We start from the raw sequence: 24,299 nt of genomic DNA, 5'->3' as shown, positions 1-24,299 counted from the left end.
GTGTCTGTATGAATACACAGCTGTATTGATGAAATCCATAGGAAACAGCCTGCGAGGAAAACCATAAAAGGTTAGCGGTGGCTCACTGTGGCATGGTGGCATTCTGTGGTTCTCAGCTTTACAAGTTCTCCTGTAATGAGCTTGTGTTCATTTATATCCTGACATAAGCCTTGACTTAGAAGAGAAAAAAACTGCCACAAAACTATCCCAGTTTTCACTCCCATCTGAGATTAAGAGTCTTCACATCCAAAGAGCTTTGGAGAAGAAAGGAACCTTTGGCAGTGGCCCTGAAGGGCGACAGTGAGGGCTCATGAGGACAGTGGGGAGGACAGTGGCCCTGTGGCTCCCTCCCCTCCCAACCTAGCTTTCACCTCCACGAAATCTCCCCCTCTCTCTGCTCTCCACTTTACTGTTCCCCCTGCAGAAGAATGTCAGTTACCCTTGAAAGGTTCCCCCCCGCCTTCTCTTCTTTTGAACCATCTTGTTCAGGAAACACATGATAAGTAACTCTTGGGAACCGAGAGGAGAGGCTACCAGAACCAGCGGCGTGTGGGTGTCCCTTCCCTTGACTCTGTAAAAGCAGCTAATGATTAGCTGGTGGTGGAGGCTGCGGAGACGCCTCTTTGTTTGCTCCTTGTCCTCCTCAGCATGATAAGAATGTTTAAACAAGGATGACAGTCACCCAGAATCCCTTTCGGGTCCCCACGGGAAGCGGGCGTTCATGGAGCTGCTCTGGAAGTGTGCCGTCCCCCCCCCGCAGAGCGCGATGAAGGGGCTGGAAGCCCACTGCCTCCTCCACGGATGATGGAGGGAGGGCTCCGAGTTTAGAGCAGGGGCTGCCTTACCGCGCACTGAGCGCTTGCGGAGAAGTGACAGAACGGACTTGCGGTGCCAGGCCCTGGTCTCCACCAGGAGGGAGGCTGTGCTCTGACGCGCGGACCTCTCCGGAACTGCTGTGGCACCAGGCCCCCTGGTGCAGTGGTGATGGAACTGCCTTTAGCACGGCGGGGGCTGCGCGGGTCTGAGGTACGGAGAACCCGGCTTTGGGACGCCCGTGGCGCAGCGCATGCGCGCACACGCCGTCCCGTGGCTCGGTCGCGGGGTTGGTTTTCTGAGCTTTCTCTGCTCTGTGCGTTTCAGCATGGGAGCTGGCCGCACCTGCGTTCTCACCCGGCCTGGCCCGCTTGCTGGCAGCCAGTGACCTTGGCCGGTTACTTCTCCGAGCGCCGGTTTGCTCACGTGTCACGTGGGAGTACCATTACCTGCCTCACGGGGTTATCATTAGGATTAAATGTGATAATCTGTGAAAAGTGCCTGATACATAATTGGCACTTAAAAAATGCTGGTTCCCTGCCCTCCCCATTGCTTTCCTCTGGCTCTATATTTTATACAGCATTCAGAAGCAGACCCGCTGGTAGAGTGTTGGCCACCTGTGTTTCTTACTGTTGTTGGATGTAGCCAAACCTTACCTATTAGAATTACTGCGTATTAAAACTATGCTCTTATTCCGGGCAGTTTAGCGAGGGGACTTTGGGTGGGGCCTAGGCGACATGAAGGGAAGCTGATGCCATTTTTGGAAGAGTGGAATCCACTCTCCCTGCATGGGGTAAAGCCTTTGGAAAGTTCGCCCAATGTCCTGTCAACACAATCAGCTTCTTCACGGAGTTCATGCAGCAATTATCCCAGAGAAAGAGGGAGAAAGGAGTTTTAGTGTTTGTGAGAATCTTGTATTCCCTCTCTCGTCTTTACACTTCCCTCACCCGTCCCTTCTCTGCCTTTCCCTCTTCTCTCACCCTCTCCTCCCGGAGTTCTAGAATCATACAGTTTTGGAGCTGGAAATACCCTTGGGTGGTGGGGTCATCTCCTCTCATCCCTACACTTTATAGATGGGGAGACTGAGACCCAAGGTCCCAAAGCTCCTCCTCTTCTTCCAGCCCACCAGAGGAATGTGGCCCGCTGAGGAAACTTCCAAAACTAGGAGGAAACAAGCCCAGTTCTTTCTTTCAATAATGGAAAATGGTGGTTGCTCAGTGAGCCCTCCAGGAGCAGAGAGAATGACCTGAACTCCCTCCCTCCGCGGACTTGTGGCCCTCTAGGAAAGGGCATGATAGGCAGTGCCGTAGCTGTATTGGGAGAGGGGCTCAGTGCCCTGGAGTCCCCCCCCATCACATCGCTGTCCCACGTTGCACCTGGATACGTGCCTGTGTTTGCACTGACCTAAGACCGGGGCTTCTCTCTTCTATGATGGTCCTGGCTCTGTGGGAACATAGGGCATAAGCTGACGAGTAAATTTTTTCTCTTTTGGACAGATTGAGGCAGAAAGAGAGTTTAAAGACTTTTCGCTTTTGCTTTATGTCCATGTTACACGCCGTGTGTGGGCCCCTGCTCTGCAGAGAGGTGCGCCAGGGCCAATAAGACCTCTGAGAACCGTGAAGGCACTTAGCTCCTAGTTCAACCAAGCAACAGAACTGAGGACACAGCTACCCTGTAGGCCTTCAAAATATCAACATTTTAAAGTCTAAATATCCCAGGAAAACTTTGTAATAGACTTGTTATACTTAGAAGGCCAAACATGGTTAATATTTAGTTGGCACTCAGATGTACTTTGCTTTTGCATTGGTGTTTTCTCTGAGTACGCGGACATTTTTTAATGACCTTAACCAATCTTTGGTTTCACTCTAAATGTGATCCTTCACCGATGCCCATAGATGTACTGGCTTCTATTATTGTCTGTAACATTTCCGCCCTTGAAGATCCTGGCAAATGATAAGCCCTTGCTTACTATCAACATTACAAAAATGTTGTCTCTGTTATTTGCTCCGGTTTCTATAGTATTCAAATGAAGTTTCGGTCTCTTGACCTCGCATGGTCTAAAAACAAGGACATCTTTATTTGATGATGGCAATTTATCTTCTTAAAGGAGAGCTCACCTGTGCTGCTTTAGTCACCATATACTGCGTTCTCAATAGCAGCCACTGAGTGCGCAGGGGAGATGGGGGTTCACGTGTGGAAAACTCATTGTCAAGGAGAAGTCACCTCCACACTCTGAAAAGCAAGCAAAACAAGCAACTCAAAGCAAAGCAAGTTTATCTGGAAATTTGACCCAGAGGGTTCTGAGTGAAAACACCCTTCCCCCACCATCCAGAAGCAGGGATCAGGGTGGCCATTTGGAGTTGCCTTTGGAAATGCCAGCCAGTACCCTTGATATTCCATCTCTGGCTAACTGTACGGTCACCACTATAACACATCTTTATACCTAGCTCCCAGAGCCCCGGGTTTCATTCTAACTTAACCAGACAGGGACGATGAAGGGATCCCTGACTTTGGTGATGGCTGGAGAGGCCACCGAGGGAAATTGGAATGCCTTTCCTATTTATGTTTCTCACTCAGGACCAGATGAGTAAGGAATATGCATTTCAGGAATGGGGAGGAATAGAAAGAAGAAAGAAGTCCAAAGGTCCACAAACAAAACACGGTTGGTCTCCAGTCTTGGAACCTTCTGTCACTGCAGAGATAAGCAGAGTGAGCTGATCCAGGGCAGACCCAAGGTGCGGCACATCAAAAACAGAGCCCAAGGACTCTTTTCCTTTAGGACTTGACGTGCCTAAATGCCAGCGCCTCAGGCATCTTGTAGATTGGAGTTAAAATGTCTGACTTTGAGGCCCCCTCTTGCCCAGCCAAAGGGTAGGATGGATAGGGAGTTGATCCAGTGTTCTGCCATCTTGACCAGCTGGTTGTGGGGCTGGTGCTGAAGAATGAGGATATCACCCCTATTTGGTCTGAGGCTAGAGAAACAAGTCCTGCCCATGGTCGTTCTCGTGACTTACCCCGGGAGAGAGAAGCCGTGCTCGGGATCCTCGGGAGACATCCCTTTGACTCATTGGCTCGGCCAGGATCTGCGGCGTGCCTCCCGTGTACCATGCTGCGGGCGGGCTCCCTTCGTGGTCTCTCCCAGGACCCGCTGAGAAGAGCCAGTCAGATGCTTTCACGGTGTGGGGCGATAGCCGAAATGGTATGTTTGTTTCGAATAGTCAAAACTGTCTTTTTAGACCACAGGTATGAAAACTAGGAAGGCTGAGTTCAAAATCAGCAATTGTCGAGCCTCGTCTGAGCTGTTCAAATTTTAAAGTTGCTTGGGGGCTCTTGTGAGAAGAGCCCAGATTGGCCCTAACCTCCGAGATTCCGAGTCGGCAAAGGATGACGTTCACAAGTCTATGGTCTTAAGAACCAGCGTGATTTTGATGGAGGCAGGGGCTGAGCTGCCCACCGGTCTTTTAGAAACACGTTGGCGAGGGGTAGTCTGTGCAGGTCAGTTACCTGGGAGACGGACTTCTTCCCCGTCATGCACATCTCCCTGTTTCCACCCTTTCTGGCCTGGTGAGCCTCTCTTACCTAGGAGAGTATTATTTCTGCCTTCTCCTTGGGTGAAGCAGAAAATTTGAGAACCAACTGTTCTACGTAGAACAGTTTTAGGCAGAGTTCAGCTTGAGGGCTCTCAGAGGATGCTTATGTTCTCCTGGGACATTCTTCGGAGAAAGGATGTAAGGCTTCAGTAAGGCGGCTGGCCTCCGCCGGGGCCCCCCCTGCTCCCGCTATTTCACCGGTCCTGCAGGGAGGTAGGGCTGCCGGAGGTAGACCTCAGTTCGGACCGTCCCCTCAGACGTAGCCACTGTGTAATCTTGAACGTAAACTCACATTTTGGTTTAGCGTTCTGTGCTGCCTTTCACTCAGGAGTAACCGGCAGGCTGTCTGCGTCATGGGGGTGGTTGGGGGTGCTGATAGGAATGAGGTATACAAGACAGGAAAGCTCTGAGCAGGCTTCTCACACTTGCCGAACTTGTAAATCACTTCGGGATCCTGTGAAAATGCCTGTTTCGGTGCAGGAGGCCTGAGGTGAGCCTGTGACTTTGCATTTCTAACAGACTCCCAGCTGAGGTCGATGCTGCCAATTGTGTCCAAAAACAGAGGAACTACTGAAGAAGGCGGTGTAGACGGGGCTCACCTAACTCTGTGGGCTGAGCGAGGTTATCAAGGGCAAAGCTTCAGATGTCCAAAGTGTAGATGGCCCTTAAGGTTCAGGAATTATGGTTCCTTAAATCTCTTAAGAGTTTACCTGTGAAAGAAAGGCTTTTAGATAGAAAATGAAAGGAGAATGTCTTTCCTTCATCCGAAAACACCAACTTCACCCTGTGTCAGAGTCACCTGGAGGGGCTTTTATAATGCAGATCACCTGGCCCCAGTCCCAAGTTTCTAATTCAGCCGGTTGGGTGGGGCCCGAGAATTTGCGTGTTTAATGAGCTCCCAAATGATCCTGTGATCACACTTGGACCAGCAGACTTGAGGCCCCAAAGGCCGTCATCTCGGAGAGCGGTAAGCGTGGAGAGCGGCGTCGGCCCGTGCCACCTCTTCCCGTTCTAACCCTCTCGGTCAAAGCGGCATTGCCAGGAGTGCGGAGTGTTTACGCGGGGCTGGCGTGTGCAGTGTGCGCGGCAGCTTCGCCCATCTTCGGGTATCTGAAGGTCCTGTGAGGGTTAGGAACGATGAGATTTGTGGCGCCCGTATGTAGCCCTTCCCAGCATATTGGGGTCCCCCAAGCTCTGGGGCTCTCTAATCTGGCTGGTTGGCCGATCACCTGAAGGGGCTTTTGAAAAAGAGAGCCCTTCCCCCCAGGGTGCTTCCTGGGAGATTTGGGGGAGCAGCCAGGTGCGGGACTCCCTGCGTGGAGAAGAGCGAAGCACCGGATAGATATTAGGAGCTGCTTTCCTTTCTAATGATTCTCGGATTCGGCTGTAATGATCACTCAGCAAGCAGATGATTCCCCCGCAGGAGATTGGGCCCTTTGTGGAGTACATTTCCTCGCTGGATCCCTAAAGTTATCGTCAGTACATTCCGGCTGCATTTTCCAAAGTGCTTCATTTCCCATCCAGGGATGGCTTCCAGCCAGGACCATCTGGCCAAGGGGACCCATCTGGGGTGAAGGCCCCATTAGCAACAGCACCGTCCACAACCACTTAGCCCCAGTAAAAGCACCGATGACCAAATCCCAAAGAGAACACTTCTCAGGCAAACTCAAAGTCAGATTCAAATTGAAGCAATTATTGAGATGAGCTGCAAGAAGTGTGTGTCATGCACGGATTTGAGGAGTGCCGGCCTCCCTGGAGCTTCCTGGTTCACCAGCAGATGCTCAGAGAGGATCCCTGGCCGCCCTGCTCTGTGCCAGGTGAGCTTTATAATGGGGACTTGGGAACAGTCCCTGCTTTTGTTTGCAGTTAGGAAAAGGCAGACACTTATTTGTCTACCTGTCAAAGCAGAACCCCGAGAACAGCACATATCTAAAGTAGACCTCCTGTCATCTGCCCTCCCTTCCCCAGGGAGGGCTGCCTCCTCTCCCCTCTCACAGGCCGTTTGAGAGCACTCCCAGGAAGGGCCAGGAATGCAACAGACTGAGGGCTTCAGAGGGGAGGGGCGTGGGGGACTGGGACAGGCTGGTGATGGGTATTAAGGAGGGCACATACTGCGTGGAGCGCTGGGTGTTATACGCAAACAATGAATCCTGGAAATCTACATCAAAAACTAAGGATGTACTGTATGATGACTAACAATAAAAAATTATTTAAAAAATGGAATGCAGCTCTGTGCCACGGAGCTGTTCCTGTGAGGGGCTGACAGCTGAGAGCTGTTTGCACCCCCCACCCCAGCCCTGAGCTGCCTGCGTGGGGGGGGGGCAGCTGCAGTGGCTCTCCCCTTAGCGGGCATCAGAATCACCTGGAGGGCTTGTTAAAAACAGATCGCGGGACCTCACTCGCGATTCTGATCCTGTAGGTCTAGGATGGGGCCAGAGGATTTCTAACAAGTTCCCAGGTAAGGCTGAAGTTCCCAGGCCCCGGGCCACACTTGAAGAACCCCAGGGGTAGTGTGTCAGCATGGCCATCACAACTTATCCAGGGACAGATGGAGGGGGATTGAATGACAGAGGCAGGAGAACTTCACAGCTCTGCTGGTGACCCAGGCGAGAGAAGATGGGGCTCTGAAACAGGCCGCGGCCGTGGGACTAGAGAACGAAGAGAGGGAGCTCTGGACACGTGTGACAGTGGAATGGGTGGGCCAGGCCCGGTGAGTGATGGGACCCGGGAGGGAGGGGAAGAGGCCAAGCAGAGGGACGAGGCCAGGACCTGAGATGGGAATGGGGGTGGGCGAGGGCTTGTCTCTTTGTGGTCTGCTGGGTTTGTGGTTCGTGGAGACCTTCAGGTGGAAATGGGAAAAGGGTTGTCAAAATACTGTTCAAACCTCAAGAGAGAAATCGGAGCTGCAGGTACAGATTTGGGGGTCTGTGGGACAGAGGTGCAAGCTGAAGCTGAGGAGTTAAGGAAGACTACTTAAGGGTAGCTCGTTGAAGAGAGAGGGGTAAGATGCTGGAGGAAGCCAGAAAACTCACCTGTAGGGCCGGGCAGAGAAAGAGGAGAGAGATATTGCTCCCAGGTGCATGAAGCAAAGGGACAGACAGACAGTGTCCCCAGGAAGGGGCAGAACCAGATGTGGGAGCATCTCAAAAACTAAACCCAAGCGTGACACATTCTGGGGACCCCTCAAGAAAACCAACCTCCAGAGTCTGGGTTCTGTCTGAGGCGTGAGTTGGAGGAACTGAACCACATATTTTGAAGCACGTAGTTTTTTAACTCCTCATTGACTTGGCCTGGGCAGTTTTCTTCTGCCTTGGTGACCCAGTGGCTTCACGGTTTTCGTGCCATTTTGGCGGAGCACCCAGAAGCCAACAGCAGCAGGCTCTGCAAACACACAGAGGGCGCGGTAGCCGTCCGTGGCGGTAGGGCTTCCTTCTCCGGAGAGAAACAAAGCGAACACTGGCAGTTCAGGGCGAAGCTGGGGGTCTGCTTTTCCACTTCTAAGCTAAGTTCTGGGGAGAAAAGACACCATGAATTCCTCTTCCTTCCTCCCCACTTGATACCGATCTGTACCCCCTCCCTGAAGCCCCCCACCCCACCCCCGGCCAGGATCTTGAAACCACTGGTTTTACAAGGATATAACGGATTCTGATAACTCATTTTGAGCTATTTGTACTAAAATGTTACAAAAAGAATGGATTTCTATGAACCGGGAGCCCTCTTCCCCGGGTGATAATTGTGTGTTTTATAGATCGCTTTTTAATTTGTGGGGCTTTTGAGTCCTCTGGGTCTTCACAAACCCTGCGAACACAGGGAGAAATTCCGACAAGTCTCTGAATGAGGCCGATGCGTCCGGGTCGGGCACTTCCCGGCCCCTCTGGCTGCTGCCAGCCGCGGGTGCTTTAGGCAGGAACACACACTGACTTGTGCTCTGTCTTTGCAGTTCTGTGTGGAGCTAAACCAGCCTATCCTGCCCAACATCCGCAAGTGGAAGGGGCCCCGGGGATGCTGGAAGGCCGTTGTTGCTGACATGCCCTCCACTCAGCTCCAGAAGGTACCCGCCATCTGCAAAACCTGGATTTTTATCTGCATCTTATTGAAACCTCCTCTTTCCCTAATCACAGGCATTTACAAATTTCCTTTGCCAACATCCTTGATGCAGTTCTGTGTTTCTGCACATTTCTTAGCGCTTTGCCCTTCATTTCAAAATGCCCTGGTTCCTGTTTCATGTTTAGATCGGGAATGGACCGCTGCCCAGACGGAAATGGGAGTTCAGGGTGTTGGGAGGAGAGGAGAAATCCTGTCTGGAGCCAAGGCTGCAAATGGGGTATTTCTGTCCTTTGTCCTGTTAATCCCGTCTCCAGGGTTCCATCTTCTGCCAAGTTTGTGGAGAGCCCATTGTTCACTGACTGAAACCTTCAGATTCGCTTAATTCATACGCGAAGCATTTGCTTTCAGTGGTAGAAATTGTGTGCATGGAAATGTTCTGTGGACATTTTGAGCAGATTTTCATTTTGAATGTTCTTTCGATGGTATTTCCCCTGTGGCTGGGGGTAAATTGCTGAAGAGGTACGTTTCACTCTTACAGATCTATTCATGACCAGTTTTTACTCACTTGGAATGTTTGATACTAGTGGGGTTGTAGATTTTAAAATAGACTTCCAAAAGTTCATCATGAGTCAGAAACTGTCGTTACATAGTTCTTCTATAAATACTCATGTTGCACTTTTTTCTCTAGTATACCTAACATGTTTATAAACACATAGGAACAGCATTTATGTGAGTGATATTGAGATGTGGGGCTTTTGAATGATAAATACATACTGGATTAAAGTATCCAGTCATTTATGGACAATAAGCTTTTTTTTAAAGCTACTACTTAAAAATGTGATGTTAATCTATTTCTCTGGGTCTTATGTTTTGGAGTGTAAACGGTTACTATATAGGTGACAGCCAGTGTACATTTCCCCATAGGCTGGAAATTAAGCCAAATTGGGATGTATCTAGTCTTTACCTCTGTAGCCCATGGCTGTCCCTTCTCAGTCCATATAGAAGTAAAATACCACCTTGCCTTTAAAAAAAAAAAAAAAAGGCACTTTATACATTTGTAGGTTCACCAGGCTCTCATAGTCCATTGAACACTATTTATCCACTGAGAAATCATTAGAAAGGTTACTACGTGCCAGGCACTGTGCCACATGCCAGATACACGTCAGAGAGAAAAACAGACCCAGGGACCCAGCCCTGCCCGTTTTTAGTCCTTGCAAGCCCGGGGCGAGAATCCTTCCTGAGCGGGTGGAGCCCCTCCCTCGGGGGCTCCCAGCCTGTTGGAGGCACCAGGTGGGAAGCCCTACTCCAGGTTGGGGCGGCAAGGCCGTTGGAGGTTGGTGTGCAGTTGCAGGGAGACCCAAGTTCAAGACACTTCAACTTCTCGGCCTCAATACCCCCATCTCTAAAATGCGAGCGATCTCCCTTTCCTTCAATCAATCACTGGGTGGCTGTAGGATTTAAAAGGATCATGTGCATCGAAATGCCCCGTTCACCAAACACGGGCCGGGGCCTGGCGGGGCCCGTGTGAGGCAGCAGGCTGGCCGGGCTGTGCCGACTGGAAGCCCACACGCCTGTCGCAGGCTGCGGCTGGCTTGTCATGCCCTTGTTGCCGTGGGGGTCGGTGGGCCTCGTGTGGACCGATCTCTCGGTCTCTCAAATGATGCAAGTATCTAGATTTTCATGTGAAATTTCCTGACTTTTAAATCTGGACAGATAAGCTAAAATGCTTTTAAATGCTGTTTAACAAATTGTATCTACAAGCTGCACACGTTCCATCTGCCCTAGACAACCATGGGCAAGTGGCAGCAGCAACTGCCGTTTCCCTAACGCCTGAGATGACGTCAGGCGTCTCTGTTCAGGCCTCCAGGCCTCGCCCCACAACCGGAGGGCCATCGGTAGACGAGAGCACCGAGCTCTGTAAGACGAGACGATTTGCCTGAAGTGCTCTAGGGGCCACTCGGTGCTGTCAGGCCCCCACCCAGGTGGCGCTCTGGCTCTAACCCGACCTCCCGCTGCCCCGCGTGGGGGTGGGGCAGCTCGCCCGGAGCCAGGGGCCACCTGGGTCCGGGGGGTTCTGGAGAGGCTCCCAGAAACGCCCGGTGCTGCTGGGCACACAGGTGAGCAGGTGTGAAGGGCGGACTGAACAGGCAGGTGCCTACCTGGGCTCCTCGGGCTGTGGCTGGTGCACACCGGGGAGCCAAGGAAGGTTTCTAAGCAGAGCTGGCCACCTGCACGGTACATGAGGAAGGTTACTCGGGCACCTCTGCTTGAGAAACAGTAAATGGCAAGATGACCCTCCGAAGAGGAAAGGGCCGATCCCATTTCTGTCCCTTTATACCCAAGGAAATACGTTTAGAAAAACAGAGGGCTCCATGGTCCCCCGGTGGAGGGACACAGGTGGCCCTGAGCTCTGGGTCTTCCAGTTCTTAAACTGGGGCTCTCTCCAGAGGGCGGGCAGCCCTGTGGTTGTAAATCGCAGTGCACAGTGTGCACAGTTCCCTGTTCGTTCCTTCCCTTCTCCGCAACACGAGTTGGTCTAGCTGGGGTGCTGAGCCCAGCAAGGTGTGGGGCTGGGACCTGCGTGGACACTGGGGACTCAGCAGAGGCCACTTGGGTTGCGCAGAGTCCCTTCCTCTCCTTTAGCAGTACGTGTTGCTGGCCCTTCCCGTGATGCCATGGACCCTACTGCCAATCTCCAGCAGCCGAGCCTCTGGATGCTGGGATGGAGTGCGGAGAGGAAGCTTTTTCCTCTTTCCAGAAGGGACAGCAGCGAGAATCGGGCAGATTCAGAGTGGCCCATCTGCAGCCAGAGATGGCCGCGGTTAGCACCAGGCCTCAGGACACTCCTGCCACCACCTGCTGGCCCTCACAGGCCACTGTCCCAGGGCTGCAGGCCCCTGTGTGGGCCCTGTCCACCTGCAGAGTGCCCTTGACCGGTTCTTAACTGTGGGGACTGTTAGCACTGACTTCCATCCATCCAGCAAATATTTGTGGATGATTCCCTCGGTGCTATGGACTGGTGCTTGTAAGCTGCAACTCATCGGTGAGCAAAGCCCGCCCTTTGGAGTCTTCTCTTTGCTTCTCAGCATTGATGTTTACCAGCTGTGGGATTTTAGGGAAGTTAGCTAACCTCTCTGAGCAGCCGAGTCCCTGCCTGGTGGACAGGGGTGTGAATGTCTATCTCATGGGATGTGATGATTGAAAAGATAACTCTCTGCTTAGTCGGGGCTTCCCCTCCTTTCACTCCCCAAAAGATAAGAGCCCAAGCACCCTAGCTGCACACAAAACTCTGAAATTGGCAGCGTGGGAAAGTGGGGGCAGGAGGCAAGGAGGAATGCGTTGTGGCTTTCGGGGTATTGGGGTATGCTTGTGTTTCAGAAACCGTCCCAGTGCATGTGATCTCAGGACCCAGTGCAGAGCCCCCCAGTCTCCTCCTGGCTTCTCCTGCCTCTTCCCCCAGGTTGGGGCTGAGCCCTGCCACAGAATAGACTGGTCCCCGAACTGACACCTCCTCTTCTCCTGCAGGGGGCTGGGTTCTCTGGATTCCTGTGGGATGCTGCGGCCGGGGTGGAGCTGAGAGACAGCACCTCGCAGGAAAGTTCGCCTGGTAATGGGCATGGGAAGCCGATGGGGCCCAGCCCGTACCTTGCACGGTTCAAGGTACCATTTGCGTTGCGGTGAAGGTCTACTTCTAACATGGGGGGAACACATAGTCCCTTTCTAAACTGTGACCCAGAGTGGCCGCATCTGCTCTCTCCGAGGGTCCGGTCAGCATGTACTCTTGGGGTTCCCTTGGCTGATGAACCTGTCCAGGGCAGGAACGACAGGGATTCTGGGGGACTCTAGCTCTGATAACTCTGGCATCTGGGCAGGAAGGAGAGCAGGTGGCTGGCTCCCAAGCCTCACACACGTCAGAATCACCTGGGGAAATTTTCTTGAAATCAGGGATTCCTGGACCCCACCCCAAACACACAGAATTTCTGGGATAGGGCCCAGGACTGCCCATTTTCCAAAGGCACCTTTAGGGCTTCTTCACCCCTCGGACCTTTGGAAGTCACTGGATGAGAGGGCCGCAGAACTTGTCTGGGGACCCCTTCTCCTTACTAGGGGCAAGGGGCTGACCCTGAAGGGGTCATTGGGTTCACAGGGGATTCAAGAGGAGCTTCTGGGCTGTGGGGTCGGGGCACCCTACCACTGACCTCTCCAGATGAGCCCTCCCCAATGTGAGCCTGGGGAGCAGCAGGCAGACTGATCTGAGTGGTCTCTCTGACTACCGTGGGGAGTGTTCCTGAGCAGCGAACACTCACAAGCTGGGCACAAGGAGGAAAAGGAAGCCAGCAGCCAACAGGTCACCCAGTCAGCACTCGATCGACCTGGTCCCCATGGCACTTACCTGTGCAATCACGGGGCGGGGCAGGAGCGGGCCCTTGCCACCGAGCCTCGCAAGCCACCTGCTGGGTGTTTGAGGACCCCCTTCTGTGTGCTCCAGAGCAGTTCTGAACCCTGAGCGCTGCCTCAAACCACAGCACAGTCTCTGGCAGCCCTTGGCTGGGGCAGCCCATGTTTTGGGGGCTGTATTGGCTCTGTTTGGGGTCTAGCCCAAGCTCATGCCCCTGGCTGCAAAGTTGCTGGGGTTCTGTGTACACACACACCTAGGGGTGTCTGTAGATTATGCCTAGGAGACAGATGTGTAAAATCAGCCAGTTACCGTTTTTAAATGCTCCTAACACCACACTGGTGTCTTGTTTATGTAAAAGTGGTGATGCTTGCTCTGACCTGATGAGGCCACAGCCAGACCAGTGTCTCTCACAGGCTGGCTGTTTTTAGTGGCCAACGAGAAAATGCTACCGTGTCATGAATTGTTGGCCTGGATCCTTTAAAGTGCGTAGACAGGCGTTCAGCCGCCTGTCCTTCATCTCCCATTCTAGGCTGGCAGGTGGTATGGTATGGACATGGGGCTTATTTCCGGCTGGGTTTCCCTGCCTGTGGCCTCACGGTAGTTCCTCTGCGGTCAGAGCCACAGATGCAGAGAGCTCACCAGGCTGGGTGGTGGTGGGCAAACTGGGGTCATGTGTGTAAGGTGAAACTGGCAGCCTCTACTTCCTGGGGGCTCCCCCTGCACCCCCTTCCTCCCTGGCAGTGTTTAGTGTTTGTTGCCATGACAAACGGAAGGGCAGGATTGCCAAACCCCGAGCAGCTGAGCAATGCTGCTGTGCTCAGGAGACCAGCTCTGACTGCACGTTCCTGTACCTGCCCACCGCGCCCCGCACCCTGGGGGGTTGCACCTGCCCACCGCGCCCCGCACCCCGGGGGGTTGCACCTGCCCACCACGCCCCGCACCCGGGGGGGTTGCGCCTGCCCACCGCGCCCCGCACCCCGGGGGGGGGTGCGCCTGCCCACCGTGGCCCGCACCCCGGGGGGGTTGCACCTGCCCACCGCGCCCCGCACCCCGGGGGGTTGCACCTGCCCACCGCGCCCCGCACCCTGGGGGTGCAGGACTGGGCATAGCCTGTGCTGCTGAGGTTCAGCCAGCTTCCCTGTTTGACACATTTGAAATCTGGTGAAAGTGAGCATCAGAGCAGAGCAGTTTCTGGAGGGAAAAGAAGGCAGAAGGGGTGGGTGGGGTGGGGAAGGAGGTGGGTCCCAGAAGGGGGTCCGGGCAGAGGGATCATAGGCTGGCCCTAGAGGGTAAGAACCCAGTCTTGGTTAACGACCAGCTGCTAGAGCTGCCGCCTCCTCCTCCTTTGTCCTTGTTTAGAAGGAAAAAACAAAAACCAAAACCTGACTTTTCCAGATGGGCCTGGTTTTCTAGACCCTGAGTTGGAGTAGAGGATGTGATGGGGGTGGGGCGTGGACTGATAGAACAGGGTAGGTTTCGGTCCTCCAGGTACCTCAGAAAAAAATCAAACACTGAAGCACCTTGCCTTAGCTCTGGGGGTGTGAGCCAGCCTGGTTTGAGCTGGCTGTTGTCAACATCGTGCAAGAAGCTATTTGTAAGTCGGAAGTAACGAATACAGGAAATATGACCTCTGAGCCTGTCCCTGTCACTTTGTTTCCTCTTGCCTCAGGTGGGAAGTAATGACTTGACCCTTGTGAACCTTCACCTGGCAACCTCGATCCTCCCTGGGGGCGAGAATCCGAGCAGGAACCACAGTGACAGCCACCGCTTGGCTAGCTTTGTACAGACCTTGCAGGAAACCCTGAAAGGTAGGAAATGGTCTTGCTCCGTGGCCGGGCCAACAGCTCCCACTTCTGGGGGGCAGGCAGGGGTTGCCTCTTCCAAGCCTCTCTCTGATCCCTTAGGCTGACCCAGCAGTCAGCAGTGGTGCATACTGAGGGCGCAGAAGACCACCACCCCTGTGCATGGTGATATCTTTGTCTTGGCGGGCCTGCCACACACATCCCACGGTATCGGCTTTGGGGCTCTTCAGCGTCTTTGATGGAAAGGACCAGGGGAGAAAAAGTGGGGCCACCTGCCCTCGTGACCAGTCCTCCTGCTTCAGCTGCCGCTGTGGTGGGGCCACCTGCAGATGTGCACATGCTCGTCTCGTGAAAGCGAGACCGCGGGTGACAGGGGACGGGAAAGTCCTGAGGAGCTCAAGTAGACTTGTTCTCCCTGGTGGGGTGCAGGTCGCCCTGAAGGAGCCCCGGTGCTCTCAGCAGGTCCGGATGCTCGTCTCGGCTCCTTCAGTAGCGCCAGGACCTCAGGCGAGCCCCCGCCACTTAAGCCCGTCTGGTGGGGGAACGGCCAGTGCTCGCCTCCCATGGGCGCCCGGCGGCCTCGGTGACTGTCTGTGGACGAACCCCGCACATATGAGGGGCTCGGCAGACAGGAACTGACTCAAACGATACCAGAACGCTGAGAAGAGCAGAGCTTCGGGAGGGAGACGGCTCTCTGGGTCCAGGCTCTGCGCCAGCAATACAGAAAGTTCTCGTGTGCGGGGTTTCCCGGAAGGACAAGTTGACGCTGCTGTGAAGACTGGGCTGTCGTCAGCTTGGCTTGGTTTTTCTGAGTCCTGCTCCTCTCTAGGTGCGGGTTTCCAGCTGGAGGCCTAGAATTCTCTTCCACGATCGCCAATATTCTCTAGTTTTCTAAGCCTTTGCATATGCTAGATGGGCCCCTTGCATGGGTGATTCATGAGCATCTGGCTATAAAAATAAATTGGTCATTATAAATTTACATCTTAAAAAGGGTTTTGTTGTTGTTGCGGTAACGTAGACACGACGTGACCTTTACCATCTTCTCCGTTTTTAATTGTGGTTTGGTGGCATTAAGTACGCTCACATGGTCTTACAACCTTGCCCTCCGTCCGTCCGCAGAGCGTTTTCGTGTTTCCAAACTGAAACTCTGTGCCCATTGAGCCCGAATTCCCCGCTGCCCCCTTCCCCAGCCCCCGGCAACCACCCTGCTCCTTTGTGGCTCTATGAATTCGACTTCTCCAGGTACCTGCGCTAAGTGGAGTCGTGCAGTATTCATCCTTCCGAGGCTGGCTTACTTTGCTTACGTTGTCTTTATGGTTCGTCCATGGTGTAGCCTGTGTATGTGTTTCCTTCCTTTTTCAGGCCGAATACTATTTATTCTATTGTCTGTGCCGCATTGTTTATCCAGTCACTGGTTGATGGACACCTGGGTAGTTTCAGTCTTTTGGCTGTTGTGAGTCCTGCTGCCATGAACGTTGATAGGCACCTCGACACTTTGAACCAGGATGTGCTGTGGCCGCATTCTACTTAGGAGTTTTGGGGCTTTAAAAATAATAGAAGGTGTTTAAGCCAAGATACTCCATCCAAGAAGCATCTCTGTGGGAAATTGTTCACCCACAGCTAGTTTCTAACTTATTAAAAAGGATGACCTGATAGCCTTTAAACTGTGTGGACGTTTTCTGTTGTTCTCAACCTCAAGCCCTTCCTTGTCTGTATGCGGAAGCAGAAAGGGAAAGTGCCAGTTGATAACTTCTCCGGTAACTTCTCGCTGTTTTTTTTCTGACACCCGGAGAGTGAGCAGGGTATTGTACCAAGTTGCCAAGGGGACTGTTGACCCACAGCCTGGCTCACCTTGACTTGTCCTGGTACGGACGGTGACTCATGTTCCCTGCGTCCTGGTGCTTATAACTAATACCAGTTCACGGGTGACACCGCAGACCCAAGGATTCAGGAAGCACTCCAGGCCGCCTGAGGTGCAGGGGGCAAACCGATTATTAGCAGAGCGGGTGGAGCTAAAACAAAGACAGCTTTTTATTCCATAGTCTTCTATCAGAGCAAACAGAAGCAGTTCGATTAGCAAACTCGGGGCCTTTCTGCCTTGGTCTGCAGTGTGCATCTGGGTTGACATGAGTGTGTGGGCTGGTCCTCTGATGGAGTGCTCTTCTCTGAGACCCCCCTGGGGTGCGCTCTGTGAACTCCGCTGGAGTGAAACACAGTGCATCGTAATGCCTGGCATCTGGGTCAGACCACCCCTCAGTGGGCACCAGCTTCTGCTCTTGTCTCTGGCATTCTGCGAATCTGGGGGACTATCTGAGGAAATCTGCCCCAAGCATTCTCCCCGCTCTCCTGGGAACTAAGGAGCCCGCCCCAGGGGAATGGCTTTCTAGAGACTTGAGGCCTCTACGCACCTGTGGATTCTCAGAAGCAAGGGCTGTGTCGATGTCCTCAGCGACACCAATTTAACGGAAAGCGGATGAGTTGTAGGAGACCGGGATGTGCCCATTCAGAAAGAGAGCTGTTATTTTCATTCTCAAAGTTACACAGAGCTGGGTTTGTTGACCTTTGACACCAGCATCTCTCCTGGTTTCAGAATTGGCTTTTTGGCCCTGACTTTTTCAGGTCTGCAGCCCAATGAAAACTTCTCTCATTATATGGGAACCTTCTACCTCATTTCTCATAACCTTCCTAAACATAGCATCTTTCTCATCTTTCCTTTCAAAAAGTACATCTGAATTCTGCGGTTTTCCTCGTGCCTCATTCATCCATTTATTGCATACGTGTTTATCGGGTGTCTGCCATGCAGCAGGCCCTGGCACACGGGATTTTGTGATGAAAGCCACGCGTGTCCCCGTGGCTCTTCCGTCCTAGCTCTTTGTGAAGAGCCCTGGACTTGAGGGCTGGCCTGGTGAGTTGTGGCAAGGCATTCCGCCTCTCCGAGACTTAGCTCCTTACCTGTGGAGAAGGCCCAATACCAGGTGAGGGCTCATGGATGGGCGTTAGCACTGGTTGGGTAGGAGTTGTTCTCAAGTCTGCTTTCCTGGTGAGGTTGGCACTGATTTCTCAGAGAGCGTGCGCTTGTCCCGTGTTGGGCACCGAGGTTGTTGAGATATAGCGTAGAGGTGCCATTACATCCGTGTAGGCCACATGGTGAAGCCATGGGACAGTCTTCATCCCATCCCCTTTTGTCCCTCCCGGCCTCTAGCGGTGAGGGTGGCCTCTGCAGTGCACAAGCGCCCTCTGCTGGTGGCTTGTGTCGTTTCACTTTAGGTTTCTTTACCTCTAGCCACGATTGCTGAAACCTATTCATGTCCAGGAAAGAGATTTGCTGAGTGTCTCAGATATATTTGGCTGTCATTCATGAACTGCTTTCTTCAAAGCTTCCCTTGCCAGTTAGGACAGGAACACTGCTCCCCACAATAATGTGACTCCCCTGAGGGAACCTCAAGGCAGGAAGTGATGGTTAGGCAGAGACGATGGGAATCCCGGAGCCTAGCTGGGACCCACTGTCCTCCCAGAATGCCTGCTCCCTCTGGGAAATACTTTGTGATGACTCCACTTACTCTAGTGTCATCCAACAATGGTAGAAATGTTGAAAATACTTTCAAGAGAAAACCTTCCTACTCTGGCCCTGTATTAGTCATTTAAGGCCACCATAACAAAATACAGCAGTCTGGGTGGCTTAGACAGTAGACATTTATTGTCTCACTGTCCCGGAGGCTGGAAGTCTGAGAACAAGGTGTGGGCAGGGGTGGCTGCTCCTGAGGCCTCTTTCCTTGACACGTAGATGGCTACCGTCTTGTATCTTTGCACGGTTTTCCCCACTGTGCCGAGTGAATGTTTGTCAAGCTCTTTTAAATATCTGGGCAAGCCCCTCAGGCTTTTTCTGCCACAAGATTTGGAACACATGAGCTGGAACAGGGGTGATCGCTGTGTCACATAGCTCCCCTTTTCCAAATGTGTTACTAACCTGCTCTTAAAGTCTCGTCGGTATGTTGGGGTTTTTTGTTTGTTTGTTGCACAAGGTATTTAGAAAAATTGGAAGGAGGAGAACCAGATGCACTCCTGACCGAGGGGAGTCCACTCAGAGAATCGAGATCCCACTTTGTGGGCTATGATCAGTATTGGGTTTACCTCCCACCGCCTCCTTAAATGCCTGATTTTTCTTTCTTCCACCTGCAGGAGAAAAAGACATGATTGTCTTAGGGGATTTTGGCCAGGGTCCTGATAGCAGTGACTATGATATCTTGAGGAAAGAAAAATTCTACCCCCTGGTCCCTGCTCACACCTTCACCAACATCAGCACCAAGAATCCCCAAGGCTCGAAGTCTCTGGACAACATCTGGATCAGTAAAAGCTTAAAGAAGGTTTTCACAGGTAAAGCAGACGTCACTCAGTCTTTCTCCTGTTGAGAAGTGCAGTAAGAGAGACTTGTCCGAATGATAGTCCGAGATCCTTTGGTTCGATAATTCTGGTCGGGAGTGATCTTACCTCCTCTGTGGGCATTTACAGGATCATATATGGTTTAGACTCCTCCGTAACTATCATTCAAACAGAGCCCCTCTTAAGAGTAAAGGGAGGCTGTGAAAAATGATTATAAGGCATTCACTGATCCTTAGCATTGGCAAACCTGGTTCTAGGCCCGCAAGGTACCGATTCTGAGATGAGCCGATAGCTTACTCTAATTTTAAGGACACTTAGTCAGTTAGCAAGCAGTCCTCAAGCCTCGTCACATTCAGGCGCTGTGCTGTGGCCTGTGGTTTCCTGACCCGCTGTTGGTGCCCCGAGGGGCAGCCGCGGAGATGAACGGACACGTCTCAGAGCATCATGGTCGGATGCGAGGCAGGCTTTACCCGGACCGCACGAGGACCAGGGTGCGGTGGGTAATCCCAGCGCAACCAGGCAGCCCTGCCACCCCCAAACCAGTAACCTGCCGGGCCGACTTTGAGTCAGGAAACAATTAGTCAGAAATAGGACAGTGACAGTAATGTCATTTGGTGAACGACAGGAACTGTGGTTCTCAGTCCTGCCTGGTTGCCTTGCTAAGTCTGACGTGTTATCCGTATTACACTTCAGTGAGACGTTTAAACTTTGTGCAAGTACCAGTTCTGGAGTCGGCCTGTGAGCGCCCCATGGGCAGCTGGAGCCGAGACGCTCAGCAGCAGAACATCCAGTCCACACGGCGTCACCAGGTTCTTGCAGCTCTCGGTGCTGCTTCGCTGTCGGACTGTGTCGGGGGAGGCTCTGAAGGATGAAGGAAGTGGGTCTCAGGTCCTCCAGCTAGGAGCGACGGTCCTCCAACTAGCGAGGCACAGTGTGCTGAAAGGCACTGCTGCAGGAGGCTGGCCCCAGCCTGCCCGGGCTGCCAGGAGGGCGCCCACGGAGGGCGTGTCCCCTTGCTGTGAAGTTCCAGAAACTCAGGTGCAGGCAGGAGCAAAAGACTTGAATAGTCAATTTGTATGTCTTCTGTGGGAGAAACGTCAATGTGTACGTGGAAAGACACTCAGCATCATTCATCAGGGAAATGCAAACCAACACCACAATGAGACACCCCATCTTTGAGAGACATTTGACCCTGCCTCAGATTTATTCTTGCTGCTCAGATTGGAAGAGGTGTATGGTGAGGAGGAGGTCAACCTTAGGCCGATGGGTATGGCGATGAGTGGGAGGCCTAGCCTTGGGGGGATTTCAGTGCCTACATGGTAAGCCCTCGCTTGTCCAGAAGATTGGCCGAAACCTGTCGTTCGCCCCGGCAGGCTGGATACCTGAGGGGTATTGTCAGGGCACCCTGGCTCGCAGAGCTGCAGCAGAGACCTCCGGCTGCCAGCCTGATATCTGGGTCTCTTTTCCCTCTCCCTCCAGGTCACTGGGCCGTAGTGAGAGAAGGCCTCACGAACCCCTGGATTCCAGATAACTGGTCCTGGGGCGGAGTGGCTTCTGAGCACTGCCCCGTGCTAGCGGAGTTTTACGCTGAAAAGGATTGGAACAAGAAGGAAGGCCCTCGGAACAGCAACGGGGTCACCTTGGAGCGAAGTGAAGCCAACATTAAGCATGAGCGGTGATGGTACCCGGTCTGTCTCTCCACCTCTGAGCCTGGAGGGGCGCAGGCAGGGGAGTTCACCCTTCCAGGTGAAGACGCAGAGCCAGAACTGCATTTGGTCTTCGGCCTGACAACACTAGCCCCTGGGCCTCGACCTGCCTGCTTTCTTTGTGGATGTTCTTGGACCTCTCATGGGGGCGGGAGGTGCCGGATGGTCAAATCCGAAGCACAGTGGGAAACCAAGATGTCTTGTAATCTGGGGTTGCCGTCCACTTGTGCAGATGCGGGCTGGCCGGCCGCTGCCCCTGGGTGGCAGCATGCAGAGAACCTTAATGGGGCTGACGGGGCAAGAGAGGGCGGTCTCGGGCCGCCAGGCCCTGTCGGAGCCTTTGCCAGAAGCGCTCAATGCTGACCGCCGGTCCGTGATGCTCTGGCTGCAGGTTACATAAAGCTTTTAACTGTGATTGAGCTGAGCACTCTTCTCAGATATTTTGAGTGGTGATTTTTAGTTTTGTTTTGAAAAAATAAACAGATGAACCTGCCCGGTTGCAGTGAGCGTCCCAGGGTTGCCAGACCCCCCCCCCCCCCCGCCATGGGTGTTTTGTGCCCACTTCCGGTGCCTCTGTGAGGCTGTGGTCCAGGGAGCCTGTTCCTTTACACCCCCCACTTTGCAGAGATGCCTCCCACACCCCTGTCGACCCCCTGAGGTCACTATAAACTCTGTGACCTTCTCCCTCCCCGCCTGTTCATCTTCTGACCCCTTTGCGAGACTGCCTTGTACACTGAGCACCCTTTGTGCCTCTGGACATTCAGCGTAGGTTCCCTTGTGCTGGACAAGAATTCTCAGAATGAGAGTATTTCCTCCCTCCCTCCCCACCCACCCGCTTCAATTTTCAGTCCAGTTCTGAGCCCAGAGCTGCCCGCTGGTGATTCTGGGGCCCGTCTGGTGATTCTGGATCACAGGAAGCTAAGGCCAGGAGTACTGAAGGAGGATGCATTTTTGTGGGGGTTGGGGGAGTGGACAGGGGGCAAGCCCATGTTAAGGGCCACTAGGTACTCCTCCCTTAGCTGGCATGGTGCTCCCTTAGGTCTCCTGTGAGACCAGATCATAATACCCATTTTACAGCCAAAGAAACCGAGGCTTAGAGCACTTAACCTCCTATAGGTCGCATAACCGGTAAGTAAGTAGATGGGATTCAAACCCAGCCCAAAGCCCACACCCACGTGTCCATTCTGTGCTTGCCAACACCGATGCCGTGAAAGTAGCAATGTTGATGGTGAATGTGTGAGTCATGAGACTAGATTACGAGTTATTCCAGGTCACCATGGAAGCTGAGGGTTTATTCCTCCCTCCACGCTGAGAACCTGGTATGGACCGATACCCAGAAACTGCTGTCACCGCACAGTGTGAACCCAGTGCCTTGGGGCTGGGGCCAGATGCAGGGAAAGAGGCCTCTTTTCCACCAAAGACCATCTTCTGGACCACCCAGCTCCAAGGAGCGTCGCCGATCATGGGCCCAGGAGGGAAGTCCTCTGGGCACTCTGAGGGTGCCTGGGCACAGCCGTGCCACTCCGAGGGACCGTCTCCAGCGGGAGGGTGAGTAGGGCTCTCCCTTGGGCTCAGACTGTGCCACTGGAGGCCTGAATGAGCCTGGATCGAAAGCACTGGAGTCGGAGGGAAGAGGCATGGCAGGGGGCAAGGGTGCTTCCCAACAGAGCAGAGCTGTTGTCCGCCTCCTCTGAGGTGCGAACTTCCACTTGCATTCACCAGCCAGCTGCCCAAATCCTTTTAGCCAGACTGGCTTTTGCATCAAAACTATGGAAAGAAAAGGCTTAAGTGAGAGAAAGGGAAAAGAAATCCAATTAAATGACCTTAATGAAGGTCATTCTGTTTGAGGGGGTGCGGGAGGCCGGGGAGTGGAACGTAGCAGCCAGGTCTCAAACACAGTGGGTCCCAGCGGCTTTGGCTGCTAACATTCCAGCCATTGCTTGGGCAGCTTGTCTGCAGGGGGGAGCCTGTCTGCAGAGGGAGCTGCTATTCTAGCCCCAGGCGCCTGGGTTTTTGCTTTTGGGGGGATGGTTTTGGCTTGGGTTTTGTTTTACTTTTTTTCTTGTTTTGGCACATCTTTAATTAATAGATTTTCTTTTTGAGAGTGGTTTCGGGTTTGTAGGAAACCAGAGCAGAAGCACAGAGTTCCCATACTCTGCCGTAGAGTCCACCCCCCCTTGTTGACATCAGTGTGGTGTGTCTGCTACCACAGGGATTGGTACATTGTCATTAACCGAAGTCCGTAGTTTACGTTAGGGTTCACTCTTTATGTGTTTGTTAAAACCCATGGAATGTACAAAGACATACATCCACTTTTCTCTGATCTAGAAATCCTCTGCTCTGCCTGTTCGTCCCCTCCCGCCCTCCCGGCAGCCACTGGTCTTTCTCCTGTCTCCCCAGTTTTGCCTTTTCTCGAAGGCCACATAGCTGCAGTCACACGGTCTGTAGCCTTTTCAGGTTGGCTTCTCTTAGCAACCTGCATTTAAAGTTCCTCTGTGTCTCTTCACGGCCTGACAGCTCCTTTCTTGTGATTGCCGAACCATAGTCCATCGGATGGAATTTATCCCCCGCCCCGGATTGCTTCTAAACCCTACCTTTCTCCAGACTTTCCTCCCACCCCATCCCCAGCTCTGTCTGCAGATGGCACAATTCCATCCCATTCTTCCCGTCCTTCCCTCACCCTTCTTTTCTTCCTTCTCTTACCTTCCAGGATTGTTCAAGAAGGGGCCCAACTGTGAAGCCACTTTGTTGGAAAAGCCCAGAGGAGTGCCCTGATGTGAAACAGGGTTTCTGGTGAGTGGGTTTGGGCAGGAGACGGGAAGGAATTACGTGCTAGGGACGCGGAAAGCTCCAGACGCCAAGTGGAAGCTCTGGCATCCTCCTTGGGTCCCGCTATCCCAGAAGCACCGCAGGCGACCAGAGCCCCTCCCCTCCTGCCCCAGTGGAACCTTCCTCCCCTGACCATTGTCCGAGGAGCGGTCCTGTGATCAGAGTTCCCTCCTCTCTCTGCAGGAGCCAGTCAGCAGGGCCCCAGCTAGGCCTCCCTCACTACTGCTCGGCGGACCAGGGGAAGCAGTGGGCATGGCCCTCAAGAGCCGGCTGCATTCTTCCAAAGCCAGAGGGATGTCCTTTTCTTCTCTGTTTCTTTGGATCTGATGGTTGGCGTTCCCCCCAGTGCTCCCACGCACATACCAGCCTACTCGAGCGAGCGAGAGCCCCGCCTGCCAGAAGCCTCCGCCGTCTGGGGGACAGGAGGTGAGTGCCGCGGAGTTCATGGCTTCAGCACCAGCCCGTTATCTGAAACTGGCTCTTGCCCGTGCTTACGGGCTGCTTACTGTCCGAAGCGCTTCGTACTCTTAACTGCCTTATGCCTCTGAAGAGTTCAGTGAGGTTGGTCCTGTTGTTTGTGCTCCTTTCACAGAGGAAGGGACGAGATGAGGGACGCTGGTTTCCCTATGATAAGGAGGGCACTTGGACTGGGACACGTCAAGCAGACACAAAGGGCTGTGGGAAATAAGTGGCTTTGACAAAGGCAGGTAGAGCGAATGCCAAAGGGACAGGC

At 53.3% G+C, this 24,299-nt stretch overlaps 1 protein-coding gene across 3 annotated transcripts in view; it reads left to right on the top strand.

The window, feature by feature from the left end:
• The window catches only part of EEPD1 (endonuclease/exonuclease/phosphatase family domain containing 1), a 204,560-nt gene extending 183,330 nt beyond the window's left edge, over positions 1 to 21,230 (top strand). For all 3 annotated transcript variants that reach the window (XM_045792866.2, XM_045792867.2, XM_045792864.2), the window contains 5 exons: positions 8,344 to 8,454; positions 11,976 to 12,110; positions 14,519 to 14,657; positions 18,831 to 19,025; positions 20,511 to 21,230. In XM_045792866.2, the coding sequence (XP_045648822.2) occupies positions 8,344 to 8,454; positions 11,976 to 12,110; positions 14,519 to 14,657; positions 18,831 to 19,025; positions 20,511 to 20,710 (780 nt within the window). In that variant the 3' untranslated portion in view covers positions 20,711 to 21,230. The remainder of the gene's footprint in view (positions 1 to 8,343; positions 8,455 to 11,975; positions 12,111 to 14,518; positions 14,658 to 18,830; positions 19,026 to 20,510) is intronic.
• Positions 21,231 to 24,299: the final 3,069 nt, after the last annotated feature.

Source organism: Ursus americanus, chromosome 3 (genome assembly GCF_024610735.1).
Source record: "Ursus americanus isolate L20-20 chromosome 3, mUrsAme1.1.p, whole genome shotgun sequence".
NCBI lineage: Eukaryota > Metazoa > Chordata > Mammalia > Carnivora > Ursidae > Ursus > Ursus americanus.
The sequence above is the reverse complement of the archived record's forward strand: the minus strand, read 5'-3'. Positions and strand labels throughout refer to the sequence as shown.